Raw genomic sequence first — 19,524 nt, 5'->3', positions numbered from 1 at the left:
CACACGCCAGGGTTTTGTTTGGATCACGGTCTCGGCTCACTCATCAATTAGCGCCGTCTGTGGAAAATTTCATTCTTGCTTTGCGAATCATGCCTAGGACCCGGTCTTAGAAGAACTCCAAGGAACGCAGAGGGAATGAACAAAATGATCCTTAAAACCCTCACCAGGAGCCAACTCAGGGTGAGAAAGGGATGGAGCCCTCTCGAATCTCACCTGAACAGCTGCTACAAGCGGTGGCGAAAAATCTGCCCACATTCGAAGCGATCATGAACTACCTGAAGGGTAGGGACGGAGACCGTTATGACCAGAATCCCAAAACCCAGAAGGAGGGCGGAGAAGAATCGTCGGAGTCGGAGACATGAAGTCCTCACCCCCGACAAAAACAAGTACGAAAAGAATCTTCTCACGACCAGATGGAGGCCTTTGAGTTTTCTCATAAGAACACCCGAACAGACCACTTTGGGTCTTTTCAAGGGATCTCTCGAAGAGAGTATTCTCCAAAACGTAAAGAATATCCTATACGGGATAAGCTGGACCTATTATTAGATTCAGAGGTACTCTTTCTCTCCATTTATACCGGACATCGAGAACTATCTCCGACCAACTAAATTCAAGATACCAAGTATGAAATCCTATGATGCATCCACGGATTCCGAAAATCATCTATTCGCATTCTTAACTCACATGTGCCTACAGACAGCTGCTAATGCAGTTCGGTACAAAACCTTTCCCATGTTCCTGGAGGGAAGGGCGCGTCAATGGTTTCAAAGGTTCCCTCACAGGTCAATACGGTCCTTTAGGCGGCTCGTGCTCTTGTTCGCAGTTCAGTTCGTCTCGTCCCAGATTTTCTCCAAGAACATTGCCTATTTGATAGTAGTTCATAAAAAATCAGGGAAGTCGTTGCGGGAGTACATGGTGCGATTTAACAACGAGTCTCTTCAGGTCCGTAATCGGAATGACAAGGTGGTTATAGCTGCTTTCATTAACGGGTTGCATGTACAATAGTTGTATATGAAATTCATTGGAAAACCTCCTAAGTTTGTTCGAAAAATGTTGGATCGAGCTCATGAAAGGGCTAATGTCGAAGAGACTAATCGCCTGAAGAGTGAGCAGGAGAAACAGAAGGACGAGATAAAAGTAGCAGAGCAATATCAAATAATTTAAAAAATTTGTAACCAAAGCATTACAAAAAGTAGACTTTAATACCATAAAAATCTTATAAACTAACTTTAATATATTGACAAGGATATTTATGATGTTAAAGTTCGCTCTTTGTGATGTTTTGGCTCCAAATTTTTTTTAATTATTTATTGTTGATCATTTTTTACTGTGGGTATGTAACTAGAAAAAGTAATTTTGGATCTTGCATTAAGTGAAAAATATAGAACGTTATACTATCTTTTGATATTTTATGTGATTTGATTTCTAAAGATAAATAGCAAATTCTTGTATTTTCTTTAATGCGTGGATTGGTATTGATTTTTCTTTATTGGTTGATTTTCAAAATAACACTAATACAAGGTGACTACAACGAAAGAAAAAAAAGTGAGGGGAAAGAGAAAGATTTTGAAAGTTCAATTATGACAAAGAAATTCCCAGCAGCAGAGCCATATCAATTTGAGTAATTTCTCAATGAAATTGCACAAAATAAAAGTTTTAAATTAGTATGGATAAGCCATATTACTTAAATAAGGGAGGGAAAGGTATTCAATCTAGCGATTGTAATATGACTTAACCACGAAATATTTTAGAAATCTAAACGAAACTCAAAAAGCTAGTTCTCATTTCCTCAAGTAGTTGATAAAGACGTATTTTTATCTTCAAAGAACAAAGAATTTTGGTGGTATATTTTTGTTTTACTCTTGAAAGCTCAAAGAAAAACTAATCGATTTGGTCAGATTTATAAATGGTCAAATTGACGTCATATTCTGAACTTTTACACTTCAATTTCTACAATTTCTATGTGTTTATATACAAATCGAGTTTCGGTCTTTTGATTTTGTCTGACAATTTAAAGATTTATTTTAAAGGCTGACTTCAAACTTCATAAAGATATATTTATAATTTTGAGGGACAAACTTCAACAAAGTTAATTCATAATTGAGCTAAGTATAGGCTCGGATCAATACGCTAATGTAAAGAAATGTTTACCTTGTGCCAAAAAAAAAAAAGAAAGAAATGTTTACCTGTTAAGGGTAGACTAGAGTTGGATCAATATGTTAAACATTTGACTGAAACCAAATTAAAAAAAAAAAAATGGAGCATATCGAACATCCCACAAACGATGTCGTCGAACTTTAGTTTAACATAAGGGTTAATCACATTTTATCCCCCTAAAGAATACCCAATTTCTCAGTTTACCCCCTAACCTTTAATTTTGCTCACTTAACCCCCTTTAGGACAAAATTGCCCTTGCATTATTTTGATTTTTCATTTACCTTGTTTTCCTTTCTTTTATTTTTTTTCTCTTTCTTCTTTATTTAATTCTTCCTCTTTCCCACAAAAATCTTCACATTAATGATTGAAATTAAAAAAGAGGAATTGCAGAGATCTATCTTCTCCTTAAATGATTAAAAAAATATTCAAATTATTTTCCTAAAATACAATTTTTTTAGCCTTTCAATTCTTTTAATTTTGGATTTTCCTCTTTCCTTTCTAGTTTCTCATTTTATTTCCAAGAAAATATCTTAAGATGAAATTGTGATTTGATTAATAATCATCAATTGAAATTTGTGACACGTGACATCACACAAAAAATCAAAATTAGTTTTTGATGCTTTTTAAACCTTCACCCAGAAATATGCAATTACAAACTCAAAACAAAAATTTTCGTTGAAATGGAATTTCTATTGGGAAGGATGAAAGAGAAAAGAAAGAGAAAAAGAAATAAAAGAAAGGAAAACAATTTCATCTTATGATATTTTATTGAGAATAAAATGAGAAACTAGAAAGGAAAGAAGAAAACCTAAAATTAAAAGAATTGAAAGACTAAAAAAATTGTATTTTAGGAAAGTGATTTGAATATTTTTTTAATCATTTAAGGAAAAGATAGATATCTGCAATTCCTCTTTTTTAATTTCAATCATTAAGGTGAAGATTTTTGTGGGAAAGAGAAAGAATTAAATAAAGAAGAAAGAAAAAAAAAAATAAAAGGAAGGAAAACAAGGTAAATGAAAAGTCAAAATAATGCAAGGGTAATTTTGTCCTAAAGGGGGTTAAGTGAGCAAAATTAAAGGTTAGGGGGTAAATTGAGAAATGGGGTATTCTTTAAGGGGATAAAATGTGATTAACCCTTAACATAACAGCCAGTCCATCCTCCCTCGTGCTCTTCCGAGTTATGCCAGTCTAGGGGACAATCCATCTGCGGCATGGGTCCCCCGACGCCGAAGTGCCCGAATTCACCCTCAGCTGCCACAATCCTCGCTGGAACCGAGGATGTTTTGATCGAAATCCTCCTTTACCTGCCTATCAAAACACTAATCAGATTCAAGACCGTCTCCAAAAGCTGGTTCTCCCTTATTTCCAGCTCCCATTTCTCCCATCTCCATGCCCTCCGCCACCGCCCCACTACTGCCGTCTCCGGCCTCTGCCTCCGCAAATCACCCTCGCAACTCTACCTCTTACCCCTTTTCACTAGACGTCCAAAAATCCAAACTTTTAAATTTAATCTCACCCCCCCTGATGCTTATAATCGCACGCCCACGGCCCCTGCCGCCGGTGCTGCCACTGCCACCGCCACCACTTATAGGACTAGGATTTTACAATCTTGCAATGGACTATTACTTTTACAAGTATCATACAATGCCCGAAATGCCCCCAAAGATTACCACATTTACAATCCCACCACCCGTCGTTCCAGAATTCTTCAGCTCACTTATATCTTCCACAGCAATATAGTTAGTCAGAGTCAAAGTCAACAATTGGGGCTGTATTTAGCCTATGATCCTTCAAAATCAGTTGATTATAAGGTGATATGTGTGAGTTTCACAGCTTATTCGGTGTATACTTATCAAGTTTTTGTTTATGATTCAAAATTTCAATCTTGGAAGGTTGCTAATGGGGGAAAAGAGTTTGTGGTGCCTTATGATGTAAAATTCTGTGATGGGGTCTATTGGAATGGCAAAATTCACTGGATTAGGCCAAAGGGCGAATCTTATTATTTTGACATTGATAAGGATTGTGTTGTCCAGTCCATACAAATTCCTCTGGTGGAGAGATGGCGGGGTGATAGAGTTAGTGATACTTACTATTTTGGAAATTCTAACGGCCACTTGCATTTTGTGACAATGTACTTGAGGCAAGCATCTGAATCTGAATTAAGGGTCTTCGAAATGCAGGATGATTGCTCGAATTGGTTGTTGAGGTATCGGATGGATTTTGTTGATATCTTGTGTTATTTTCCTGAGGTTAGGAGAAGGGAGATTGATTTTAGAGATGGGGATACAGTTGATTACGCATTTTGTGTGCTTGGTATGGTTAGGGAAGAGAATGGTGAGGGATTTTTGGTGTTTCATGTTCCCGGAAAGGTTGTCGCTTACAAGTTCAAGGATAAGAGCTTTGTGGAGCTAGCTGATTTGAGAGCACTTCATTTTTCTAGGAAGGGTTTGCTGAAGTTTGGATGTCATGATGCTTATGAGTTTATTGAGAGTCTTGCTCCTGTTTGATTGGTTTTCCAGCTTGTAGTTGTGGTCTTTATGTTTGTTGCCTGATGATTCGTGTTGTAAATTAGAGTTTATGTAAACGTGATTCAATTTTCTTCATATTGATGATGTTAATAGTGTTCAATGAGGGCGTATTGCATGGGAGCAAATATTTCTTAATCTGTTTCTGGTACTATTTGAATGTATGTCCTCCAAATTGATTTGTCACAAACCATTTGATTTGAAATCAATTGACTGTTCTGTCCGTGATATTAGACACCCTTGTGAAGCGTGCTTCCAGTGACTGCTCAAAATGATGCAGTCTCTTGATTTTACGGATTCGCTTTCTGCGGAGGTTTTTTTTTTCTTTCTTCCTTCCAGTCCAGTATGGAAAGGCGCGGCCTTAGTGATTTGTTTAAACGCATTCCTGTTTTCAGCTCTTTTTTCCCCTCTCTGTCATGGTACGGTTTCCTGGACAAAAACAGCTAAACAAACTAATTTACTGCTCGGAAATCACTGAAAGCTGATCTCGCGGAAATCTTTTGATTATGCATATAGAACAATTGACCAAGTTCGAGTTCCTTTTCTCTGCTTCATGGCTCTTCTTTCCCATCTAACTCAGCTGTCATCTGAGGTTCTTAAACTTGTTTCAATCCCATTTGTAGTTCTTGCGGAAGGATAGAGATGAAGTCAAAAGCCCTCTTAGCATCCTGCTTCATGTGCTCAAATATAGTTCAGGCTCCTTAGGCTTGTTTGAAGTACTATGTTAAGCTACCAGGTCTGCATGAGGGAAATACTTTAAGCTGCTATGTTAAGTTACCAGGTCAGTATCGGGTAAATACTTTCAGCTTGTACTCTATTCACCAAAGGGGAATGCACTTCGGGAACCTCATCTGTGCAACAAGATCATTTACCTAAATCACAGGTGTTCTGAACAGCTCACCAATGGCATGGTTTTTGACATTGTGGAATTTAACATTGTCGAACCCCAAACTGAGGTCAAGCATACAGAAGTACCGCGAGCCACTCTGCCGTTTCAGGGAGACCGCATCTGGTATAACTCAGCTAAGAGGTAGCATTGTTGACAAAGACCAAAAGTAATTTACAACCGTTCACTGAAGCAGTTGATGAATCGAAGTGCAATGCATACAACAACGATGTCAAACTCACAAGTCCATAAACCAAAAGATCACACTTTTATTGGCTGAATAAATACCGTGAAGAGTTGTTTTACATCCTGTACACACTTCCCATTCCCGTAATACAAGATAACCTAAAAAGTCTGCATTCGCAAACCCCCTAGTTACTCTGCTCAATCGATGATGAAAAAATTATGCGCAAAAAAGGGAAACAAAAATACAAGCTCACAACAAACCTGTGACCAAAAAAGAATATGAAGTGACTACCTTAGACAAATAAAGAGGAGGAAAAAACAAAAAGCAATCGAAACCTATGTATTCAGACCGCCATATGCAAAAAATATATGCTAATCTCCTCACTTTCGTCCACTAAAATAAAGGAAACAAGCCTCTTAGGAGCAGCAGCAGCTAAAAATGCACTAATGCTGTCTCTTGCATACTTGAGAAAGTAATCTCCTGGAAACAAAGAATAAATTTCAGTGACATGATACCCAAAATAATAAGCCATGGTCCTGTGGAATATAGGAGAAGAGTCGTACAAATTTTTCTAATCAGGATTTCTTTCATCTGCAGTTGATGCATCAGCAATCTGAGATAGATTCAAATGTCTCGAGCACACTAGAACAATTGAATGGCCATTTTCAATTTGTTCTGTTTCCATTTGGGCAACTTGTAGAATGCAGCCTTAGCCATCCCAAATTTTTCTTTGAACTCTTCTGAAGACAGATAAGTCTGCATAGAACATCACCGAGTTTCAGCAATAGACCTTGGAATGTTATCTGGTTACATGAAATTGCTTGCCCAAATTACGTACCTCTCTCTTGGTTACATCAATTTCTGTAATTGGATCTGATGATCCTATTTTAAGCCGTTCATATGGGTATGTTGGAAGCCCTTCCTCATCTTCAGCCTCACCCTCTTTCATATCCTCCTGTATCGTCTCTGGTTTGAGTTTAGGTGATTCTGTTAAGCTGCCAGTTGAATTTTCTCTAGAATTTGTCTCCAGCTTTGGTTTAGGTGCCTCAGGACTCGCTACATGCATAATGCAATGATCAGAAAATTTTTATCAAGTGAATAGATAGGTTTCCAGAAAGAAACTTGAGTCACAGTACCTTTAACAGAACGAGGTATAAGAGTTCCCCGAGCTGGTGCTGGTTGTTCAAAGCCAGAACTAAGTGCTGCAATAGCCGCTGACCTGGAAGCCTGTTGTGCTGACTCTGGGGTACCAGACTTTGGATAAAGCTTTCTTACCACTGGGGGAGGAGTTGAAAGATTCCTTGCATTTGGATTCTCAAAATTTGCAGCTAATGCATTGAAGGCTGGGGATCTGCCTCTCACACGAACTCGGTCAGGGCTGAAAGACATGCTTCTGGATCGTTGTGATTTTTCTGGTGCAGGAGATCTTCCACCATAGGATACAGGTGTTCTCCTTTTGGGTTTCTACCCGCACAACGTACACGTGAAAGATACAATTAGAACAAACAGTTATGATGTTAAAAGAGGGAAGCACATAGGATAAAAGGCATGCTGTAATTTCAATTTGCAATTTCTGTAGATACAAATGACATCGATATTTTTTTGACAAAAAAAAAAAAAGACATCTATATTTGGAATTCTTGCCAAAAATAACCAAACCAGCAGTTGCCAGTAACTCAACTGCTAGCCCACCGTTTTGAAGAAACTGTTCCAAACTTAGTTACTACTACAGTTCTAATGTTCGTGGGTGAGCTCACAAAACAATAATTAATCATTGACCATTTTATCCACCGAGGGCACTTATACCATGATTGAAAAGTGTACTTAGCCATCCTCAATATGGAGAAATACGTGCAAAACTATTAAGAAGGTAGGCGGTTAAAAATTGGAACCTGGATCTAAAATCTTGGATACAAAGATAAAGAAATTTGAGAAAAGAAGAAAAACAAAATAAAGGCAATAAGATGTTCTTTTCTATTATGCTGTTCCCAGTTGAAAGGCTAGATAGAGGCCATCTCCATTCTGGTTTCAATTTCTTTTGTCAATTCATCTTTCTACTTGGACACAAAGAAATGTTTCCCTTGTGATCTCTCAGACAAGATAAATAAGCCAAACAGAATTTGCAGTATCTGCACAGGAAACTTAAATGTTACGACAGGTGAAACAGAAGACACTTGGTGCTGCTTCAACAAACCAAAGCTAAATAAGGTCATCAAAATTTGCAGCTTTATGGATTTGGTTAAAGACTACTTGAAGTAATTGAGTTCATCATCATGTAGATAGTTTGAAGAACTATGTAACTGAACTTATATCTACATAATTTAAGCAACTACAAGTCGCTTCAGACAATGTGATTTGGCACATTGAGAAGTAAGATCACAGGAAATTCACAAAACCAAAGTAAAAAGCAAGCAAGACAGTTTACTGGATGCAATATTTGCTCACCTACTCAGGAAGGCAAAAGAAGAGAAAGATATAAATGTCAAAAGAAAGCTTACATCCAGTTGTGGAGTGCCTCCACCTTTAAGAATAGCAAGTTTTCTTTGGAATGAGTTCCCATGCATCTACAATCATGTCAAATGGTATTCTTAGCAACGATGTAATTACAGATAACTCTTTAAACATAGTAGCGAGATGCTTACACCAGACTTAGCAGAATCCCAGGTGAAGAAACGAGTAAAGAAAGGTGGCTCACTCCCTTCAACAACACTATATATAGGAGTTTGAGGAGATAATTTCTCCAGAAGAAAATCACGTTCAATAAATTTCTGTTGGATTAAGAAATTTAAGGAATCATGAGACTCTGCAAAAGCTACATCAGCCGATGCCTCAAAAAATTAAACCAAATTCAAATGATGAAACAGGCAGAAAAAGACATGAACAGAAAGATATGGAATTTAACGTAGCAAATGCATTGCAACACCAGGAAAAGAACAATATCTAGACCAATCACTGTTCTGAAATTATGGTAACTAGCTTGTATGACAAGAAATGCACAAATTCTAACTATTTCATCTGCCAAGAGCCAAAATTGCCAATTCCAAACTTGCAAATCTGAGGTCATCGACTTGAGCAGTACAAAGAAAAACACTCAATTCTTGACAAAAACCCCAGCGAACTCCAAATACTGACTAATTAAGCATAAACAATAATGTATAAAGTCAACTGTTTAGTTCCAAGAGAACAGCTACCAAAGATCACCAAAAACACACAAACCTTTCCACACCTTTAAATTTTCCTTGAAGCCAACAAATGTCACCATGGAAACAACTTGTCAGACATGACAGCTTATATAGCCAACACATAAAACCTTCTACAGTGTCATAGGCCAGAACCCAGCCTAGAAAGATTCTTCCTAAAGGATTCTCTACCCAAATGAGACAGTCAAAAAGTTTTAAAATAAGTACAAAACCAAATAATTCCACAAGTGACATGCATTTCAGAGCCTAGAGCAATTCATATAGTCACAACTAGAGGACAAGTCACTGCAAGATAAAAGAATACCTCCCCAATAGCTAGAGCCTGCGTCTTATTTTTTGATTCAACTTGTTGGCCAACCCAGACATAGATATCCAAATGACAGTCAAGGATGAAGATATCTTCAGTCATTAGGTCATCCTGGTTGAAGTTGTATATCTCTGTCACCTGTATTATCATCAGAAGTCATATATAGGGCAAATGAAAGAGTTACATCACAAATTAAGTGAACGACCAGACTCCCTTTAGTGCTCAATTTTGTAATGGGCGTGACTTGATGAAAATAGAACATTAAGGATTTGGAAAAAAAAAAATAATCAACAGCATAATTTCCGAAAAAAAGATTCCCAAACTCCCTCTTAAATAATAAATATTGGATAAATGAGTATAACCATGCGTGAGATATACCTTCAAATCTCCTGAAGTACAGCATAATTCCAGCAAACATCAACAATAGTGTACATGAATAACCAAATTAGTACAGTTTACAATTGAGTTTAAAATCATTTAGATGTATATAACCAATGAATATACTCTTCTTACCTTTCGAGAAAGTGCATGAGAACAAATGAGGATCAGTTTCAGCATCCCTTCCAATTTTTTGGCCGGGGTATTCTGATTTTCCATTCAACAAATCCCAAACTTGCTCAGATTCTGCACCTTCCTTTTGCACTTTGCACTGCATGTTGGGCTGTAAGATGGCATTGGAAGTTAATTATCAGGCAACTGATCAGAAAAAGCCAAAAATTATGGCTTTACAATGACAGGGCATTCAGATGACTTTCTCATGTAGGACAATTACAATTACCACTTATTTGCATTACAGTAAACTAAATAGTTTAATAAATGATGAAAACAAAGGAGAACATTTTAGTGCTCTCTTTCAAATTCATTTTAAGCAGGTATCCGTTTTAAACTCATTTACTCAATGTCGTAGTGTTAACAACTCTATAGAAATAGGAAAAAAAACTCTATAGATTTTACAAAATAACAAAACAGAAGGGAAACATCCATAACCACAATTAAGACCTTTATGATATCTAGCTGCCTCTCAACCAGCTCCTGGTCCTCAGCTGTTGTAAGATTTCCAGACCATGTAAATATGGAGGACCCACCATGCAATATGTAACAGTAGGAGGAATTTAAGGATGATGCCACCTGATCAAAATAAATAAACCAAAGTTAAGTAGAGATGGATGTCAGAACTCCCACCTTGCCCCCAACCCAAACCACCACCACAACCCCCCCCCGCGGGCCCCCGAAAACAAGGGACATGACATTCCAATTAAGAGTGGGAACGGGCAGAGCAGCAAATGTGAAGTAGATTACATAGTGTTGCTTAATTTTCTTTTGCTTAGGTACTTGACAATAATAATGCACTACCAAGATGTGCTGCCCATTGACTGTATGTTAAAACTATGTCAGGATTAACAAAAAGATGCAAATTTCAATTTGGCTGTAGCAAAATTGAAACAGAAATAATTGTGCTACAAGATAAAGCAGAAATCTCAAAATATATAACTACAGAGCAACACAGGAAGAACACTCTAGAGTGTTAAAAATGTTCAAAAGCCCCTTTATTCCAATTAAGAATTAAGATACTAAAGGCTTCTCCGAGCAAATTACAGTGACCAGACCAAATAGCCAACTAAGGAAGCCTTTTCTCAAGACAATTTAAGCACCATGCGAAAGAGAATAGACAAGAAACATATCTAAAACAAGGATGCTTGATTAAAATTAAATTCATAAATATAATTTGTTCAGTATAATATAAGCTCCTTCTGCAAATGAGGGGGAGTCCATCGTAATACAACCTCAACAAAATGAAACTCGCTCCTATTCAGTACAAGTATCTGTTATCACTTTCTTGCTTCATTTTACGAGTGATTGCATATCAAGGAATCTAGATCAACTGTAGAAGCCATTTAAGGGCTAACGTGACAGATTTGTTCAGAAAATAGACCAAAGGTAGATCTTTCTGGAACTAGGAAAGCACTATAAAAAACAAAAAGCCCCATTGGACTATCAATTCCATAAAACTTTAACCTGGTCCTGTTCTTAGAATCAAAGTCTTAATGGATAATAATTAAAAGAATATAAACAGTTTTAATATCTAAATGGAAGTTCAACGTGTGAATGCTGTCAACTTTGATCAGTCAATTTTTTAATCATAGCAGGCTCATGTGTAGAGAGTAATGCATACATATTGTGCATTTAACCAAATTGGTTTAATAGCTTTTCTCTGTGAGATTCCATGAGTTGCCTGTCAAGTAGATCAGATGATTTTTAACATGGCTTGAAGCAACCTCTTGGTGACTTGAGAACTAAGATGTAAACCATCTAATTAGACATTTATAGATCTTGTCACTTGGAACCCGCAAACGAATGATACCTCAGGATTCCTCAGAGTCTATAAGCACCTTTAATGAACACATCCTAATCTAAGCTCCACCAAGGATGATAGAGACTAATTTCTATTAGCTTGACAAGAAGCAAGTTATTTAGAATATACTGATAAACTTGAAGCCTTAGATCAGCTTGGTCAGCCACAAACTTGCCTGATAAAGATTGTGTAAGCTTAATCTTATGGATGCCTCCAATTGAAAACATCGTAAAGATGGGCCAGTTCTAAGATGTATCTCAAGCCTAACAGAAGTAAACTATTTAACATAACAAATATGGAGACAGCCCAGGAGAAATTGACTAACTCAAGAAATCAAATTAATACATGACCACAAAAAATAAAATAAAAACAGCATAACATCGCAACAATTTATGGTTGAGACTCTTATAAATAATTGGCTACTTAAAATAAGTCTGATGCACTTCTCAAACCCTTTGGCACAGAAGGATAAACCATATCCATCACCTAAGAAAGAGGAAGAAGATAATCAATACTGAGAAATATTCTGCAACATCAAGAGTATGAACAGCAAAATTGAGAAAGGATTAAAGACCAATATAGTTGATTTGAAAGAGGGAAGGAAGCAAACAAAAGTGGTGTAACTTACTGGTTCAACTTGAATAGCTTGCATATTCTCAGGTCCAGTACCCTGAACTCGGAATAATGCCAGTCCATCTGCTGTGTACGTGTCATCCTGAAGTTCCTTCTCTGCTATGTATTTCTTGTACCCTTCACTAAGACCACCCTGGTGATGTTTACAGGAAATAGATTGTTGATATCCAACAGTTAGACTATGTAGTAAAAATAACTTTCCATGTTGGCTTGATAAAGAAGAAAAGTTTATACAGATTATGCAGGATTTTTTTCTCCACACCTTGAAAACAATAAAGCTCTGAAAGATTGCAAAAAATTGGATAGGTTCACTTCCTTCATAGATGCGAGCCTAAGTTTCACAATGAACAGTGTGTCAATAAACACCAGGTGAAGCACGCCTTCAGTTTGAAAGTGGCGGTTAAAGCAACAGGAGTACCTGAGTAGCTAATAACTTAAGTGATTCAACCATCTTGCTTGCCTGTGAAGCTGCTGAGACCCTATCTTCCTGAATTGCATGTAAAGCAGAATCAATAAATGAGAAATGCGCTATTGCTACTTTTGCTACTGGTGTCAATAAGAATACCAGCCACTTAAGCCTCTATAAAGTGGGCTATTCTCAGATGAACCTAGCCTCCAAAATGACAGATGTTATCTAAACTTCGAAGACTAAAAGATGATAATTATCCAAAATAAAATACCTGAAAAAAACTAGTATTACACAAAAAGGAAAAAGGGAAACAAGCTTTTCTATACAATCTAAATGCAGATTAATATTAACTGAAAGCATTTCATGGTTGTTTATAACAGGGATTCAGCAATTTTGAGACAGGCATTAGCAAAGGCACGCAACGTAGCCAAAGCATGCAAAGAGACTAAACATTTCACCTCAACACTTTGCTTCCCAAACCATGTCCCTATGAGGTATTCTTCTTTGTCTTCCCCGGCATATGAATACTGAAAGATGTAACAGTCTCCACTGTAAAATTTGGACTGATCTGATGATAGAAGAAGAGTCTTTTCTTGACCATTCACATGCCAAACCTGCACAGACACAATGGATCATCCCCTGCTGTAAATCAAGAAATTGGCTACATAAGTTGATAGAGGGGCGGTTTTAGGGATTCATTTGTCTCCTTGTTAGACTAAGGTCCTCACGAACAAGAGCAGAAAGAGTTTAAAAGGAAACACTCTTCGTTGACAATTTATTACAATCATATCAATAAAGTTAAGTAATTGAGTTTCATAAACAAAACTTGAACGGGTAAAGATTAAACTTTATAACATATTTTATTATGCCAACCACAAGATTCAAAGGGGGGAAAAAAAGTAAATGAAAAATGTAGTACATGGGATGACAGCAATTATGTGATGAACTTTAGCAAAAAATTCTTCAATATCACCTTTTTTGGATTGTTTCCTTTAATTTGGCACTACAAATATTAAACTTACGCTTTTGTACCACTAAATCAACTATTAGGTACAATGAATTATTTCTGGATTAATAAATGGCCGACCAAACATGAGAACAACTCTAAAACGTTGGTTGATCCAATTTTTATGTTACAAATCAGAGAAAATTTAATCATAACCAAACAGGTTGTTTAGAGAAAAATTTTCACTGCTAAGAGTAAGTGGAAAAAAAACATAAAATGAAACATGCATATCTAATGTACAAAAAGTGACTAGAAACTGAACAGTTAATATGTCAGGAATTGTTGCATTTTTTCATCATTCTTTTAATAAAGTTCATCAGAAAATCAGAAAGGAGAAAATAGTGCAACAGGACATGCCATTTAATTGATCTATACAGACAGATATCTCAAAAGCACCTGCAGATTGCCCGTGCAGTCTATGTAGGGCTGGGGCTCTTCCTTTGGAGGTGTAGCTTTCAACAAGCCCTTCACATTAACCCCTTGGCGCTTTAAAAGTGCTATGTAATCATCATGCAGTACAACAATCAAAATTCTCGTTCAAAAGAAGGTTAGATGATCTAATAAACACAGAAATCTCAATACAAGAATAATTGAGCCAGTAGAGTTTTGCTTCACCTATTTGAGAGCTACTCAAAGGAAAGGGATTCTTGAAAATGCTGTTTCAAAAGTTGAAAGTAGTTGCTTGTCAAAAGATTGAAAAAAGAAAAAGAGTATTGTCTTCAAAAGCAGCCTAGGATTGTTCTCCAAATGAACTATTTCAACTCAAGTTAAGATAGAAATAGAGTCAACGAAAACACCACCACCTCAAAGCTTCTTTTAGCTTAAAAAAATTTAAAATTAAAACATAAAAAGAACTGTAACCAACTAATTCTAAGCAAGAACAGACCTGCAACACAAACTTAAAAGGCAGGAAAGACAGCGTAGATTTGCTTGAAAATACAATATCAGTTACTAACCAGCAACCTTGCCCCTTCCATCCTCAGATACAGCTACACTAGTTGAGTGCGGCCACGAATCAAACTTCGACCGGAAAATTACAGTCTCAAACCCCTCAATTACACGTACTATGTGACATTTTCCTCTATCAAGGCTACGCACTAACTCCTATAAGAATGAGGGTGAGAGTAAAACAAAATAAGAATAGGGAATAAAGCTGTAAACATAATGCAGATACAAGTTTATAGCAATACAAACTATTACATCAGCAGCTCCGCTTGCACATTTTCTTTCATCAAGAGAAGTAGCTCTGCCCATCCAGAGGAAAACCTCTGTCCCACAGTCAAGAATATAGCATCTATTAGTATCCAAAAGTTCCCTCGTCAAAGAATCAGCCTCAATAGGTTCCGCCTGTCCCTTCTCAACCCTAATAGCAATGATAAACTTGTAATCTCTAGAGATGCTTAAAGAACAGGATAGACAATTTATCACCAAAAAACCATATATGATGCAATTAGTTCTCTTGCAACAACATTTTTATTTGGATTCTGATCCTGTACTTCTTTTACTTCAGAGAATCAAGTCGTGCGCACTATTCTCCAACAAAAGCCAACAAAAATTTGTGATTTAAGAGATATACAGCTCTTACAATTTCCAAAAATCCATGAGAAGTTTGTTAATGACTTTGCCACCATGTAATGTGTTAAACAAGTATTGGATGCACAACAATGTGTCTATGGCTGGAATGTATTACCGAAACAATCTACTAGAATTATCATCAGTACTTTTAGCCTCCTCGGTGGTGGTTTTCCTTGGAAGGGGAGCAAAGCCACCGAAGAAACCCCAAAACTCTCCAGTCTCAGCATCAGCCATTAATTTTCCATCATCTATACAGTCAAAACAGAACAGATCTTAAATGCATTGGTGATTAAGGCAGCCTAGCAACAAGTTTCCATTTAACAATCCACTCACCAATTGCGGCAACCTCACATTTTCCGTCATGGTAAGTATCTTTAATGTATTGGACAACTTCTAGAGCTTTTGCTCTTTCTTGGATAGATGAGTTGGAACCATTGAACTGAAAAACTTTAGAATTGGTGTCGAGAACAAAGATGTCATCATGATTTAAGGATGAGCGAGCAAAAGGAACCTGCACCACCAAGAAAAGGGTCAAAAAGTGTATAACCGATATACTATACAATTGCTAATGATCCATCATCAGACAAGCACCAGGACCAGAAACTTGCCTCTTTTACATGAACAACATGCTTTCCTTTACATACAAACAATCGGGTCTTGTGCTCTTCAGCCTCTGCATGCTTGAAACCTGATGCTACTCCACCTTCTTGAGGAATAATACATGGTTTAAAATAAGAAAGGAACTTTTCTGTTTCATGACCTTGTACTTCACGATATTGAACAGCACGTCCACCAAGAGCTGCATCAAGTTCCACAGTTTTAATGGCTGCAGTGCCAGCTTCATCCTGTATATAACAGAACATCAACAACTCAACTGCAACCATGAAGTTGGCTTACTAGGACATATCTTCAAAACAACAAAACAGACCTGAGAAGTATCTTTACCCAGCCAATAATGAATATCATGGCGCAGAGCACCATTTTTCAGTGCAGTAGTCTGAAAACAGAAATTAAAAGTTCAATTGCTGCGAGAAGTGGCAAATATTCATAATGCAGTACACAGAAATTGACATCTCTTGATACAAGAAAAGCATAATGCATAGATTAATTGTGCAGCTAGTAGGTATATCAACCACTGAAGCTTCCAAAGACCATGGGTAACTAGATTCATCTTATTAAGGAAGCTGATCAGAAAATTTGTGAAGTATAACTGTAAATAGAACCACAAACAGTACACAAATTCTTGGATAAAAGAGAGTGCAAAAGAAGGTAAAACTAGATGTCTAGGTATACCCACAATACAAACTACAGAAGTGAAATCTGCAGTTGCATTTATTTACATTATGTTTACCGGGTCCCTGTTATCATATACCAGTGGTACTTAAAGACTTCAAACCTAAAGTGCATGTTGTCCAACAGTTGACATGTAATTAGAAAACTTCCCAGTATGATCACTTTCTTAAGAGTAAGATACTCCTTACTCACTTACCTTCAAAATCACATACGAGTCTCCAGTAAAAAATTTGCCATGTGAAGACTTAGAAATGGGCACGGGACGAAAATTCTCAATTCGCCATATCTCAATCCCACTGTATGCAGTCAAGGAGCATCAATTGAATTCCACAAGAAATTGAGCTAATGGAGATGTATTAAATTCTAAATATCTGAATTGTAACTGTTATCCTCACAAATACGACTATATTCCATTTTAGTTTACTAGAAGCCACATGACAAATGTAAGTTTGCAAGAAAAGCCTGACTAACAGAAATGCATTGATATTAAAGTAGGAGAACAATAGCAGCAGCAGAAGTTATAAAAACCACTAAATTTAGGATACGCCTTCTGCCCAGCTCCTTGAAATGCTGGATCCAAGTCTCTCATTGAAACAGACATATTGTTGACAGTTTTCTTGGCACAAATCAGAAACTTGGCCTGAAAGTTGAAGCAAAGGAAGCTGAAAATTCATACAACTTGTAAGTGAGAAATAAGCTGTCACAAACTAGTGCAAACGTAAGTAAATTGGATCCAAAAAGTAGGCTATCCCGACCAACATACTTCTTTTTGAGTGTCACACTAATATAGCTTGCAAGATGAGTAGTTGACTAATTTAGAAGCCAATGATACAGACTAGGCTATGATAGCCAAACATCGAAATAAATTAGCTGCATATTTCAAAATTTTGATTCGCATTGGAGTTATGTCATTCACTGGAACAAGGAAAAAAAGGGCAGAACCATCAAAATCTGTGCATTCACCCTTCTTTGAGAGAGCAGAAACACAATTTTGCATCAGAAATCCTCGGTACGAGCTAACAGTTTTTCACACGTATGCTAACAGTCTCTGCATTTTGAGTTTAATAGAAACCCCTAAGCAAGGAAACCGAAGAATCATACATTCAAGAGCTAAAATCAGAGTGCTCAGCTTGAATAAGTTTTCCAGACAGGCAAAGCCACTAAGGCTTCCCATTTACCATTCTGATACCCGGATATCATATGCTCCATGGTCTGCTTCTCATTCACCCGAACCAGACATCATCATCATACATTTAGAAATGTAGAATATATAGAAATAGATATCTGCCCCATAACGAACATCTGCAGTTCCACTGGATTCGATTGAGCTGACTCATGGTGCACACACAACCTCAAAGAAAGAATGCATTTTTGCCGCATTGACTTTCAAAGTAAAAAGCTCAAGTATAATTTCATCACCAAATCATCCCCAAAAAAGGATGAAAAAAATTGAAACTTAAAGGACGAATGATTCGGATAGTTGATACAATTTCGCAGCATAAAAGAGCAATGGCGAGGTGAGACAAGTGCAATTAGTAGCATGTAACATCAAATACTGACAACGGATCCACTCAGCAAGTTAAATAATTTAAAAACTCTTCAAATGCCGTATCATCTCAAAATTCGAAAATTCTGTTTTAAAAAAATGAAAGCAAGGATGCAGTGTGTACACCAATTACAGACAAAAAATTTGGCATTCCCTCATCGAAAAACGCAAAAAACACAATCCTCATTTCAATCTCCAAAGCATCCAAAACTATAAAATAACAACACACAACTATTTCCCACGGATCAGCACACACAATTCACCATAAAATGAATCAAAACAACTCAAAAAAATCGATAATTCAATAAGGGATCATAAAAAATGCTTCAAAAATTACCTCGGAACGAATTAATTGCGCAGCTGAGGGAATAAGAATCAACAGATCCAATCTAATGAGGAAATTAAGCTGGAATTAAGGAAACAGCTGGTTCGCCAAAAAGCGTCCGAGAAAGACAGCTAGGTTTTTCGAAGAAGAGAGAGAAAGGAGAAAGAAAAGGAAAAGAGAGAAATGTACTGTGTACTAATGAAATATAGAGAGAGAGAGTGAGGTAAGAAAAACAAAAAAGAAAGAGAGAGAGAGAAGAAAGTGGGGAGGCGAAGGGCAGGGGTGTTGGAGGGAATGATGAGTTGCCAGGCGTGCTTGTCACTAACGGCAGCCAAAGAAAGATGGCCCCATTGGCTAAATGGCCATGGTTTTTACACACAGCACACACACTACCAACAACTGCAAAGACGACAGTAAATTAGCAGTAACGCATTATTTTGTTGCAAAATGAACTGTAAAGCTTTCATTATTCGGCTACTAACCTTTCTAATTTGATTAATTACTAAACGACAAAATTTTCAGCCTTTTCTGAATAACCAAATGCTAGTATAATATGAGGCAAGGCATATTCTTTTTATGGACTTACCACATTTGCAAATCGTAGCTTGATTTTTATAATTGGTCATTTCATTAACTATTAAACAGCAAGCTTAACAGTCTTTCCAACTAAATGTAAATTATGATGAACCGCTTAAGCGTCGCTCCTCATTTATTTGGTAGTCGCGCAATGTGATTTATGCAAGGCAAAATATGTAATTAGATTTTTTGAAAAACTCGCAATCAAGAAAATCTAAATAATAGATATATTCATGACACTGTACACTGATTGTACAGTCAGGTCGAAACTTTTAAAGTTTTGCAATTGTGACGCTTTTGATATCAATGTAATCAAATTATCGTTTCGAGATAAAAAAAAAAAAAAAAAAAAAAGATGCATTCATGACACAAGTATTTAGCGTTAGACTTGCATGTCAAATATGGTACATTTTTCTTTTTCTTTTTTTTGAATTTGGGTGAACATTATATTGCATTGGGTAAAATGGTTTTTTTTTTTTTTTGGGTTGGAGTAGAGGTGGGGGGGGGGGGGGGAAAGTGGTCAAATTGGGACAGAAGATGGAGAGG

At 36.8% G+C, this 19,524-nt stretch overlaps 2 protein-coding genes across 3 annotated transcripts; one reads left to right on the top strand and one right to left on the bottom strand.

The window, feature by feature from the left end:
* Positions 1-3,303: 3,303 nt before the first annotated feature.
* LOC113694947 (F-box protein At5g07610-like) lies at positions 3,304-4,785 on the top strand. Its single transcript, XM_027213873.2, has one exon. It carries the CDS (start codon positions 3,369-3,371, stop codon positions 4,662-4,664), a length of 1,296 nt encoding a protein of 431 aa, XP_027069674.1. The 5' UTR covers positions 3,304-3,368; the 3' UTR covers positions 4,665-4,785.
* Positions 4,786-5,817: 1,032 nt separating this feature from the next.
* LOC113695212 (villin-4) lies at positions 5,818-18,794 on the bottom strand. Of its 2 annotated transcripts, none has more exons than XM_027214230.2 (24): positions 18,415-18,794; positions 17,077-17,193; positions 16,728-16,827; positions 16,167-16,235; positions 15,847-16,083; positions 15,572-15,749; positions 15,354-15,486; positions 14,864-15,026; positions 14,620-14,767; positions 14,060-14,160; positions 13,116-13,271; positions 12,667-12,735; positions 12,511-12,579; positions 12,244-12,381; positions 10,262-10,390; positions 9,776-9,923; positions 9,641-9,651; positions 9,260-9,400; positions 8,398-8,523; positions 8,254-8,319; positions 6,892-7,219; positions 6,594-6,811; positions 6,319-6,511; positions 5,818-6,235 (listed from the first exon to the last, which is right to left on the bottom strand). In XM_027214230.2, exons 2-23 carry the CDS (start codon positions 17,130-17,132, stop codon positions 6,398-6,400), a joined length of 2,898 nt encoding a protein of 965 aa, XP_027070031.1. In that variant the 5' UTR covers positions 17,133-17,193; positions 18,415-18,794; the 3' UTR covers positions 5,818-6,235; positions 6,319-6,397. The 2 variants fall into 2 exon arrangements, with proteins under 2 accessions (XP_027070031.1, XP_027070030.1); XM_027214229.2 differs by having other exon boundaries at positions 17,077-17,171.
* Positions 18,795-19,524: the final 730 nt, after the last annotated feature.

Source organism: Coffea arabica, chromosome 6e, assembly GCF_036785885.1.
Source record: "Coffea arabica cultivar ET-39 chromosome 6e, Coffea Arabica ET-39 HiFi, whole genome shotgun sequence".
Taxonomy (NCBI): Eukaryota; Viridiplantae; Streptophyta; class Magnoliopsida; order Gentianales; family Rubiaceae; genus Coffea; species Coffea arabica.
The sequence above is the reverse complement of the archived record's forward strand: the minus strand, read 5'-3'. Positions and strand labels throughout refer to the sequence as shown.

Excerpts from the sequence above, each read along its gene's own strand:
- LOC113695212 (XM_027214230.2), bottom strand. The coding sequence starts at position 17,132 with ATGTCTGTTTCAATGAGAGACTTGGATCCAGCATTTCAAGGAGCTGGG. Across the intron at positions 16,236-16,727 it reads ACTCGTATGTGATTTTGAAG|ACTACTGCACTGAAAAATGG; the intron begins GTAAGTGAGTAA and ends TTCTGTTTTCAG. Across the intron at positions 8,320-8,397 it reads GGGATTCTGCTAAGTCTGGT|ATGCATGGGAACTCATTCCA; the intron begins GTAAGCATCTCG and ends ACATGATTGTAG.
- LOC113694947 (XM_027213873.2), top strand. The coding sequence starts at position 3,369 with ATGGGTCCCCCGACGCCGAAGTGCCCGAATTCACCCTCAGCTGCCACA.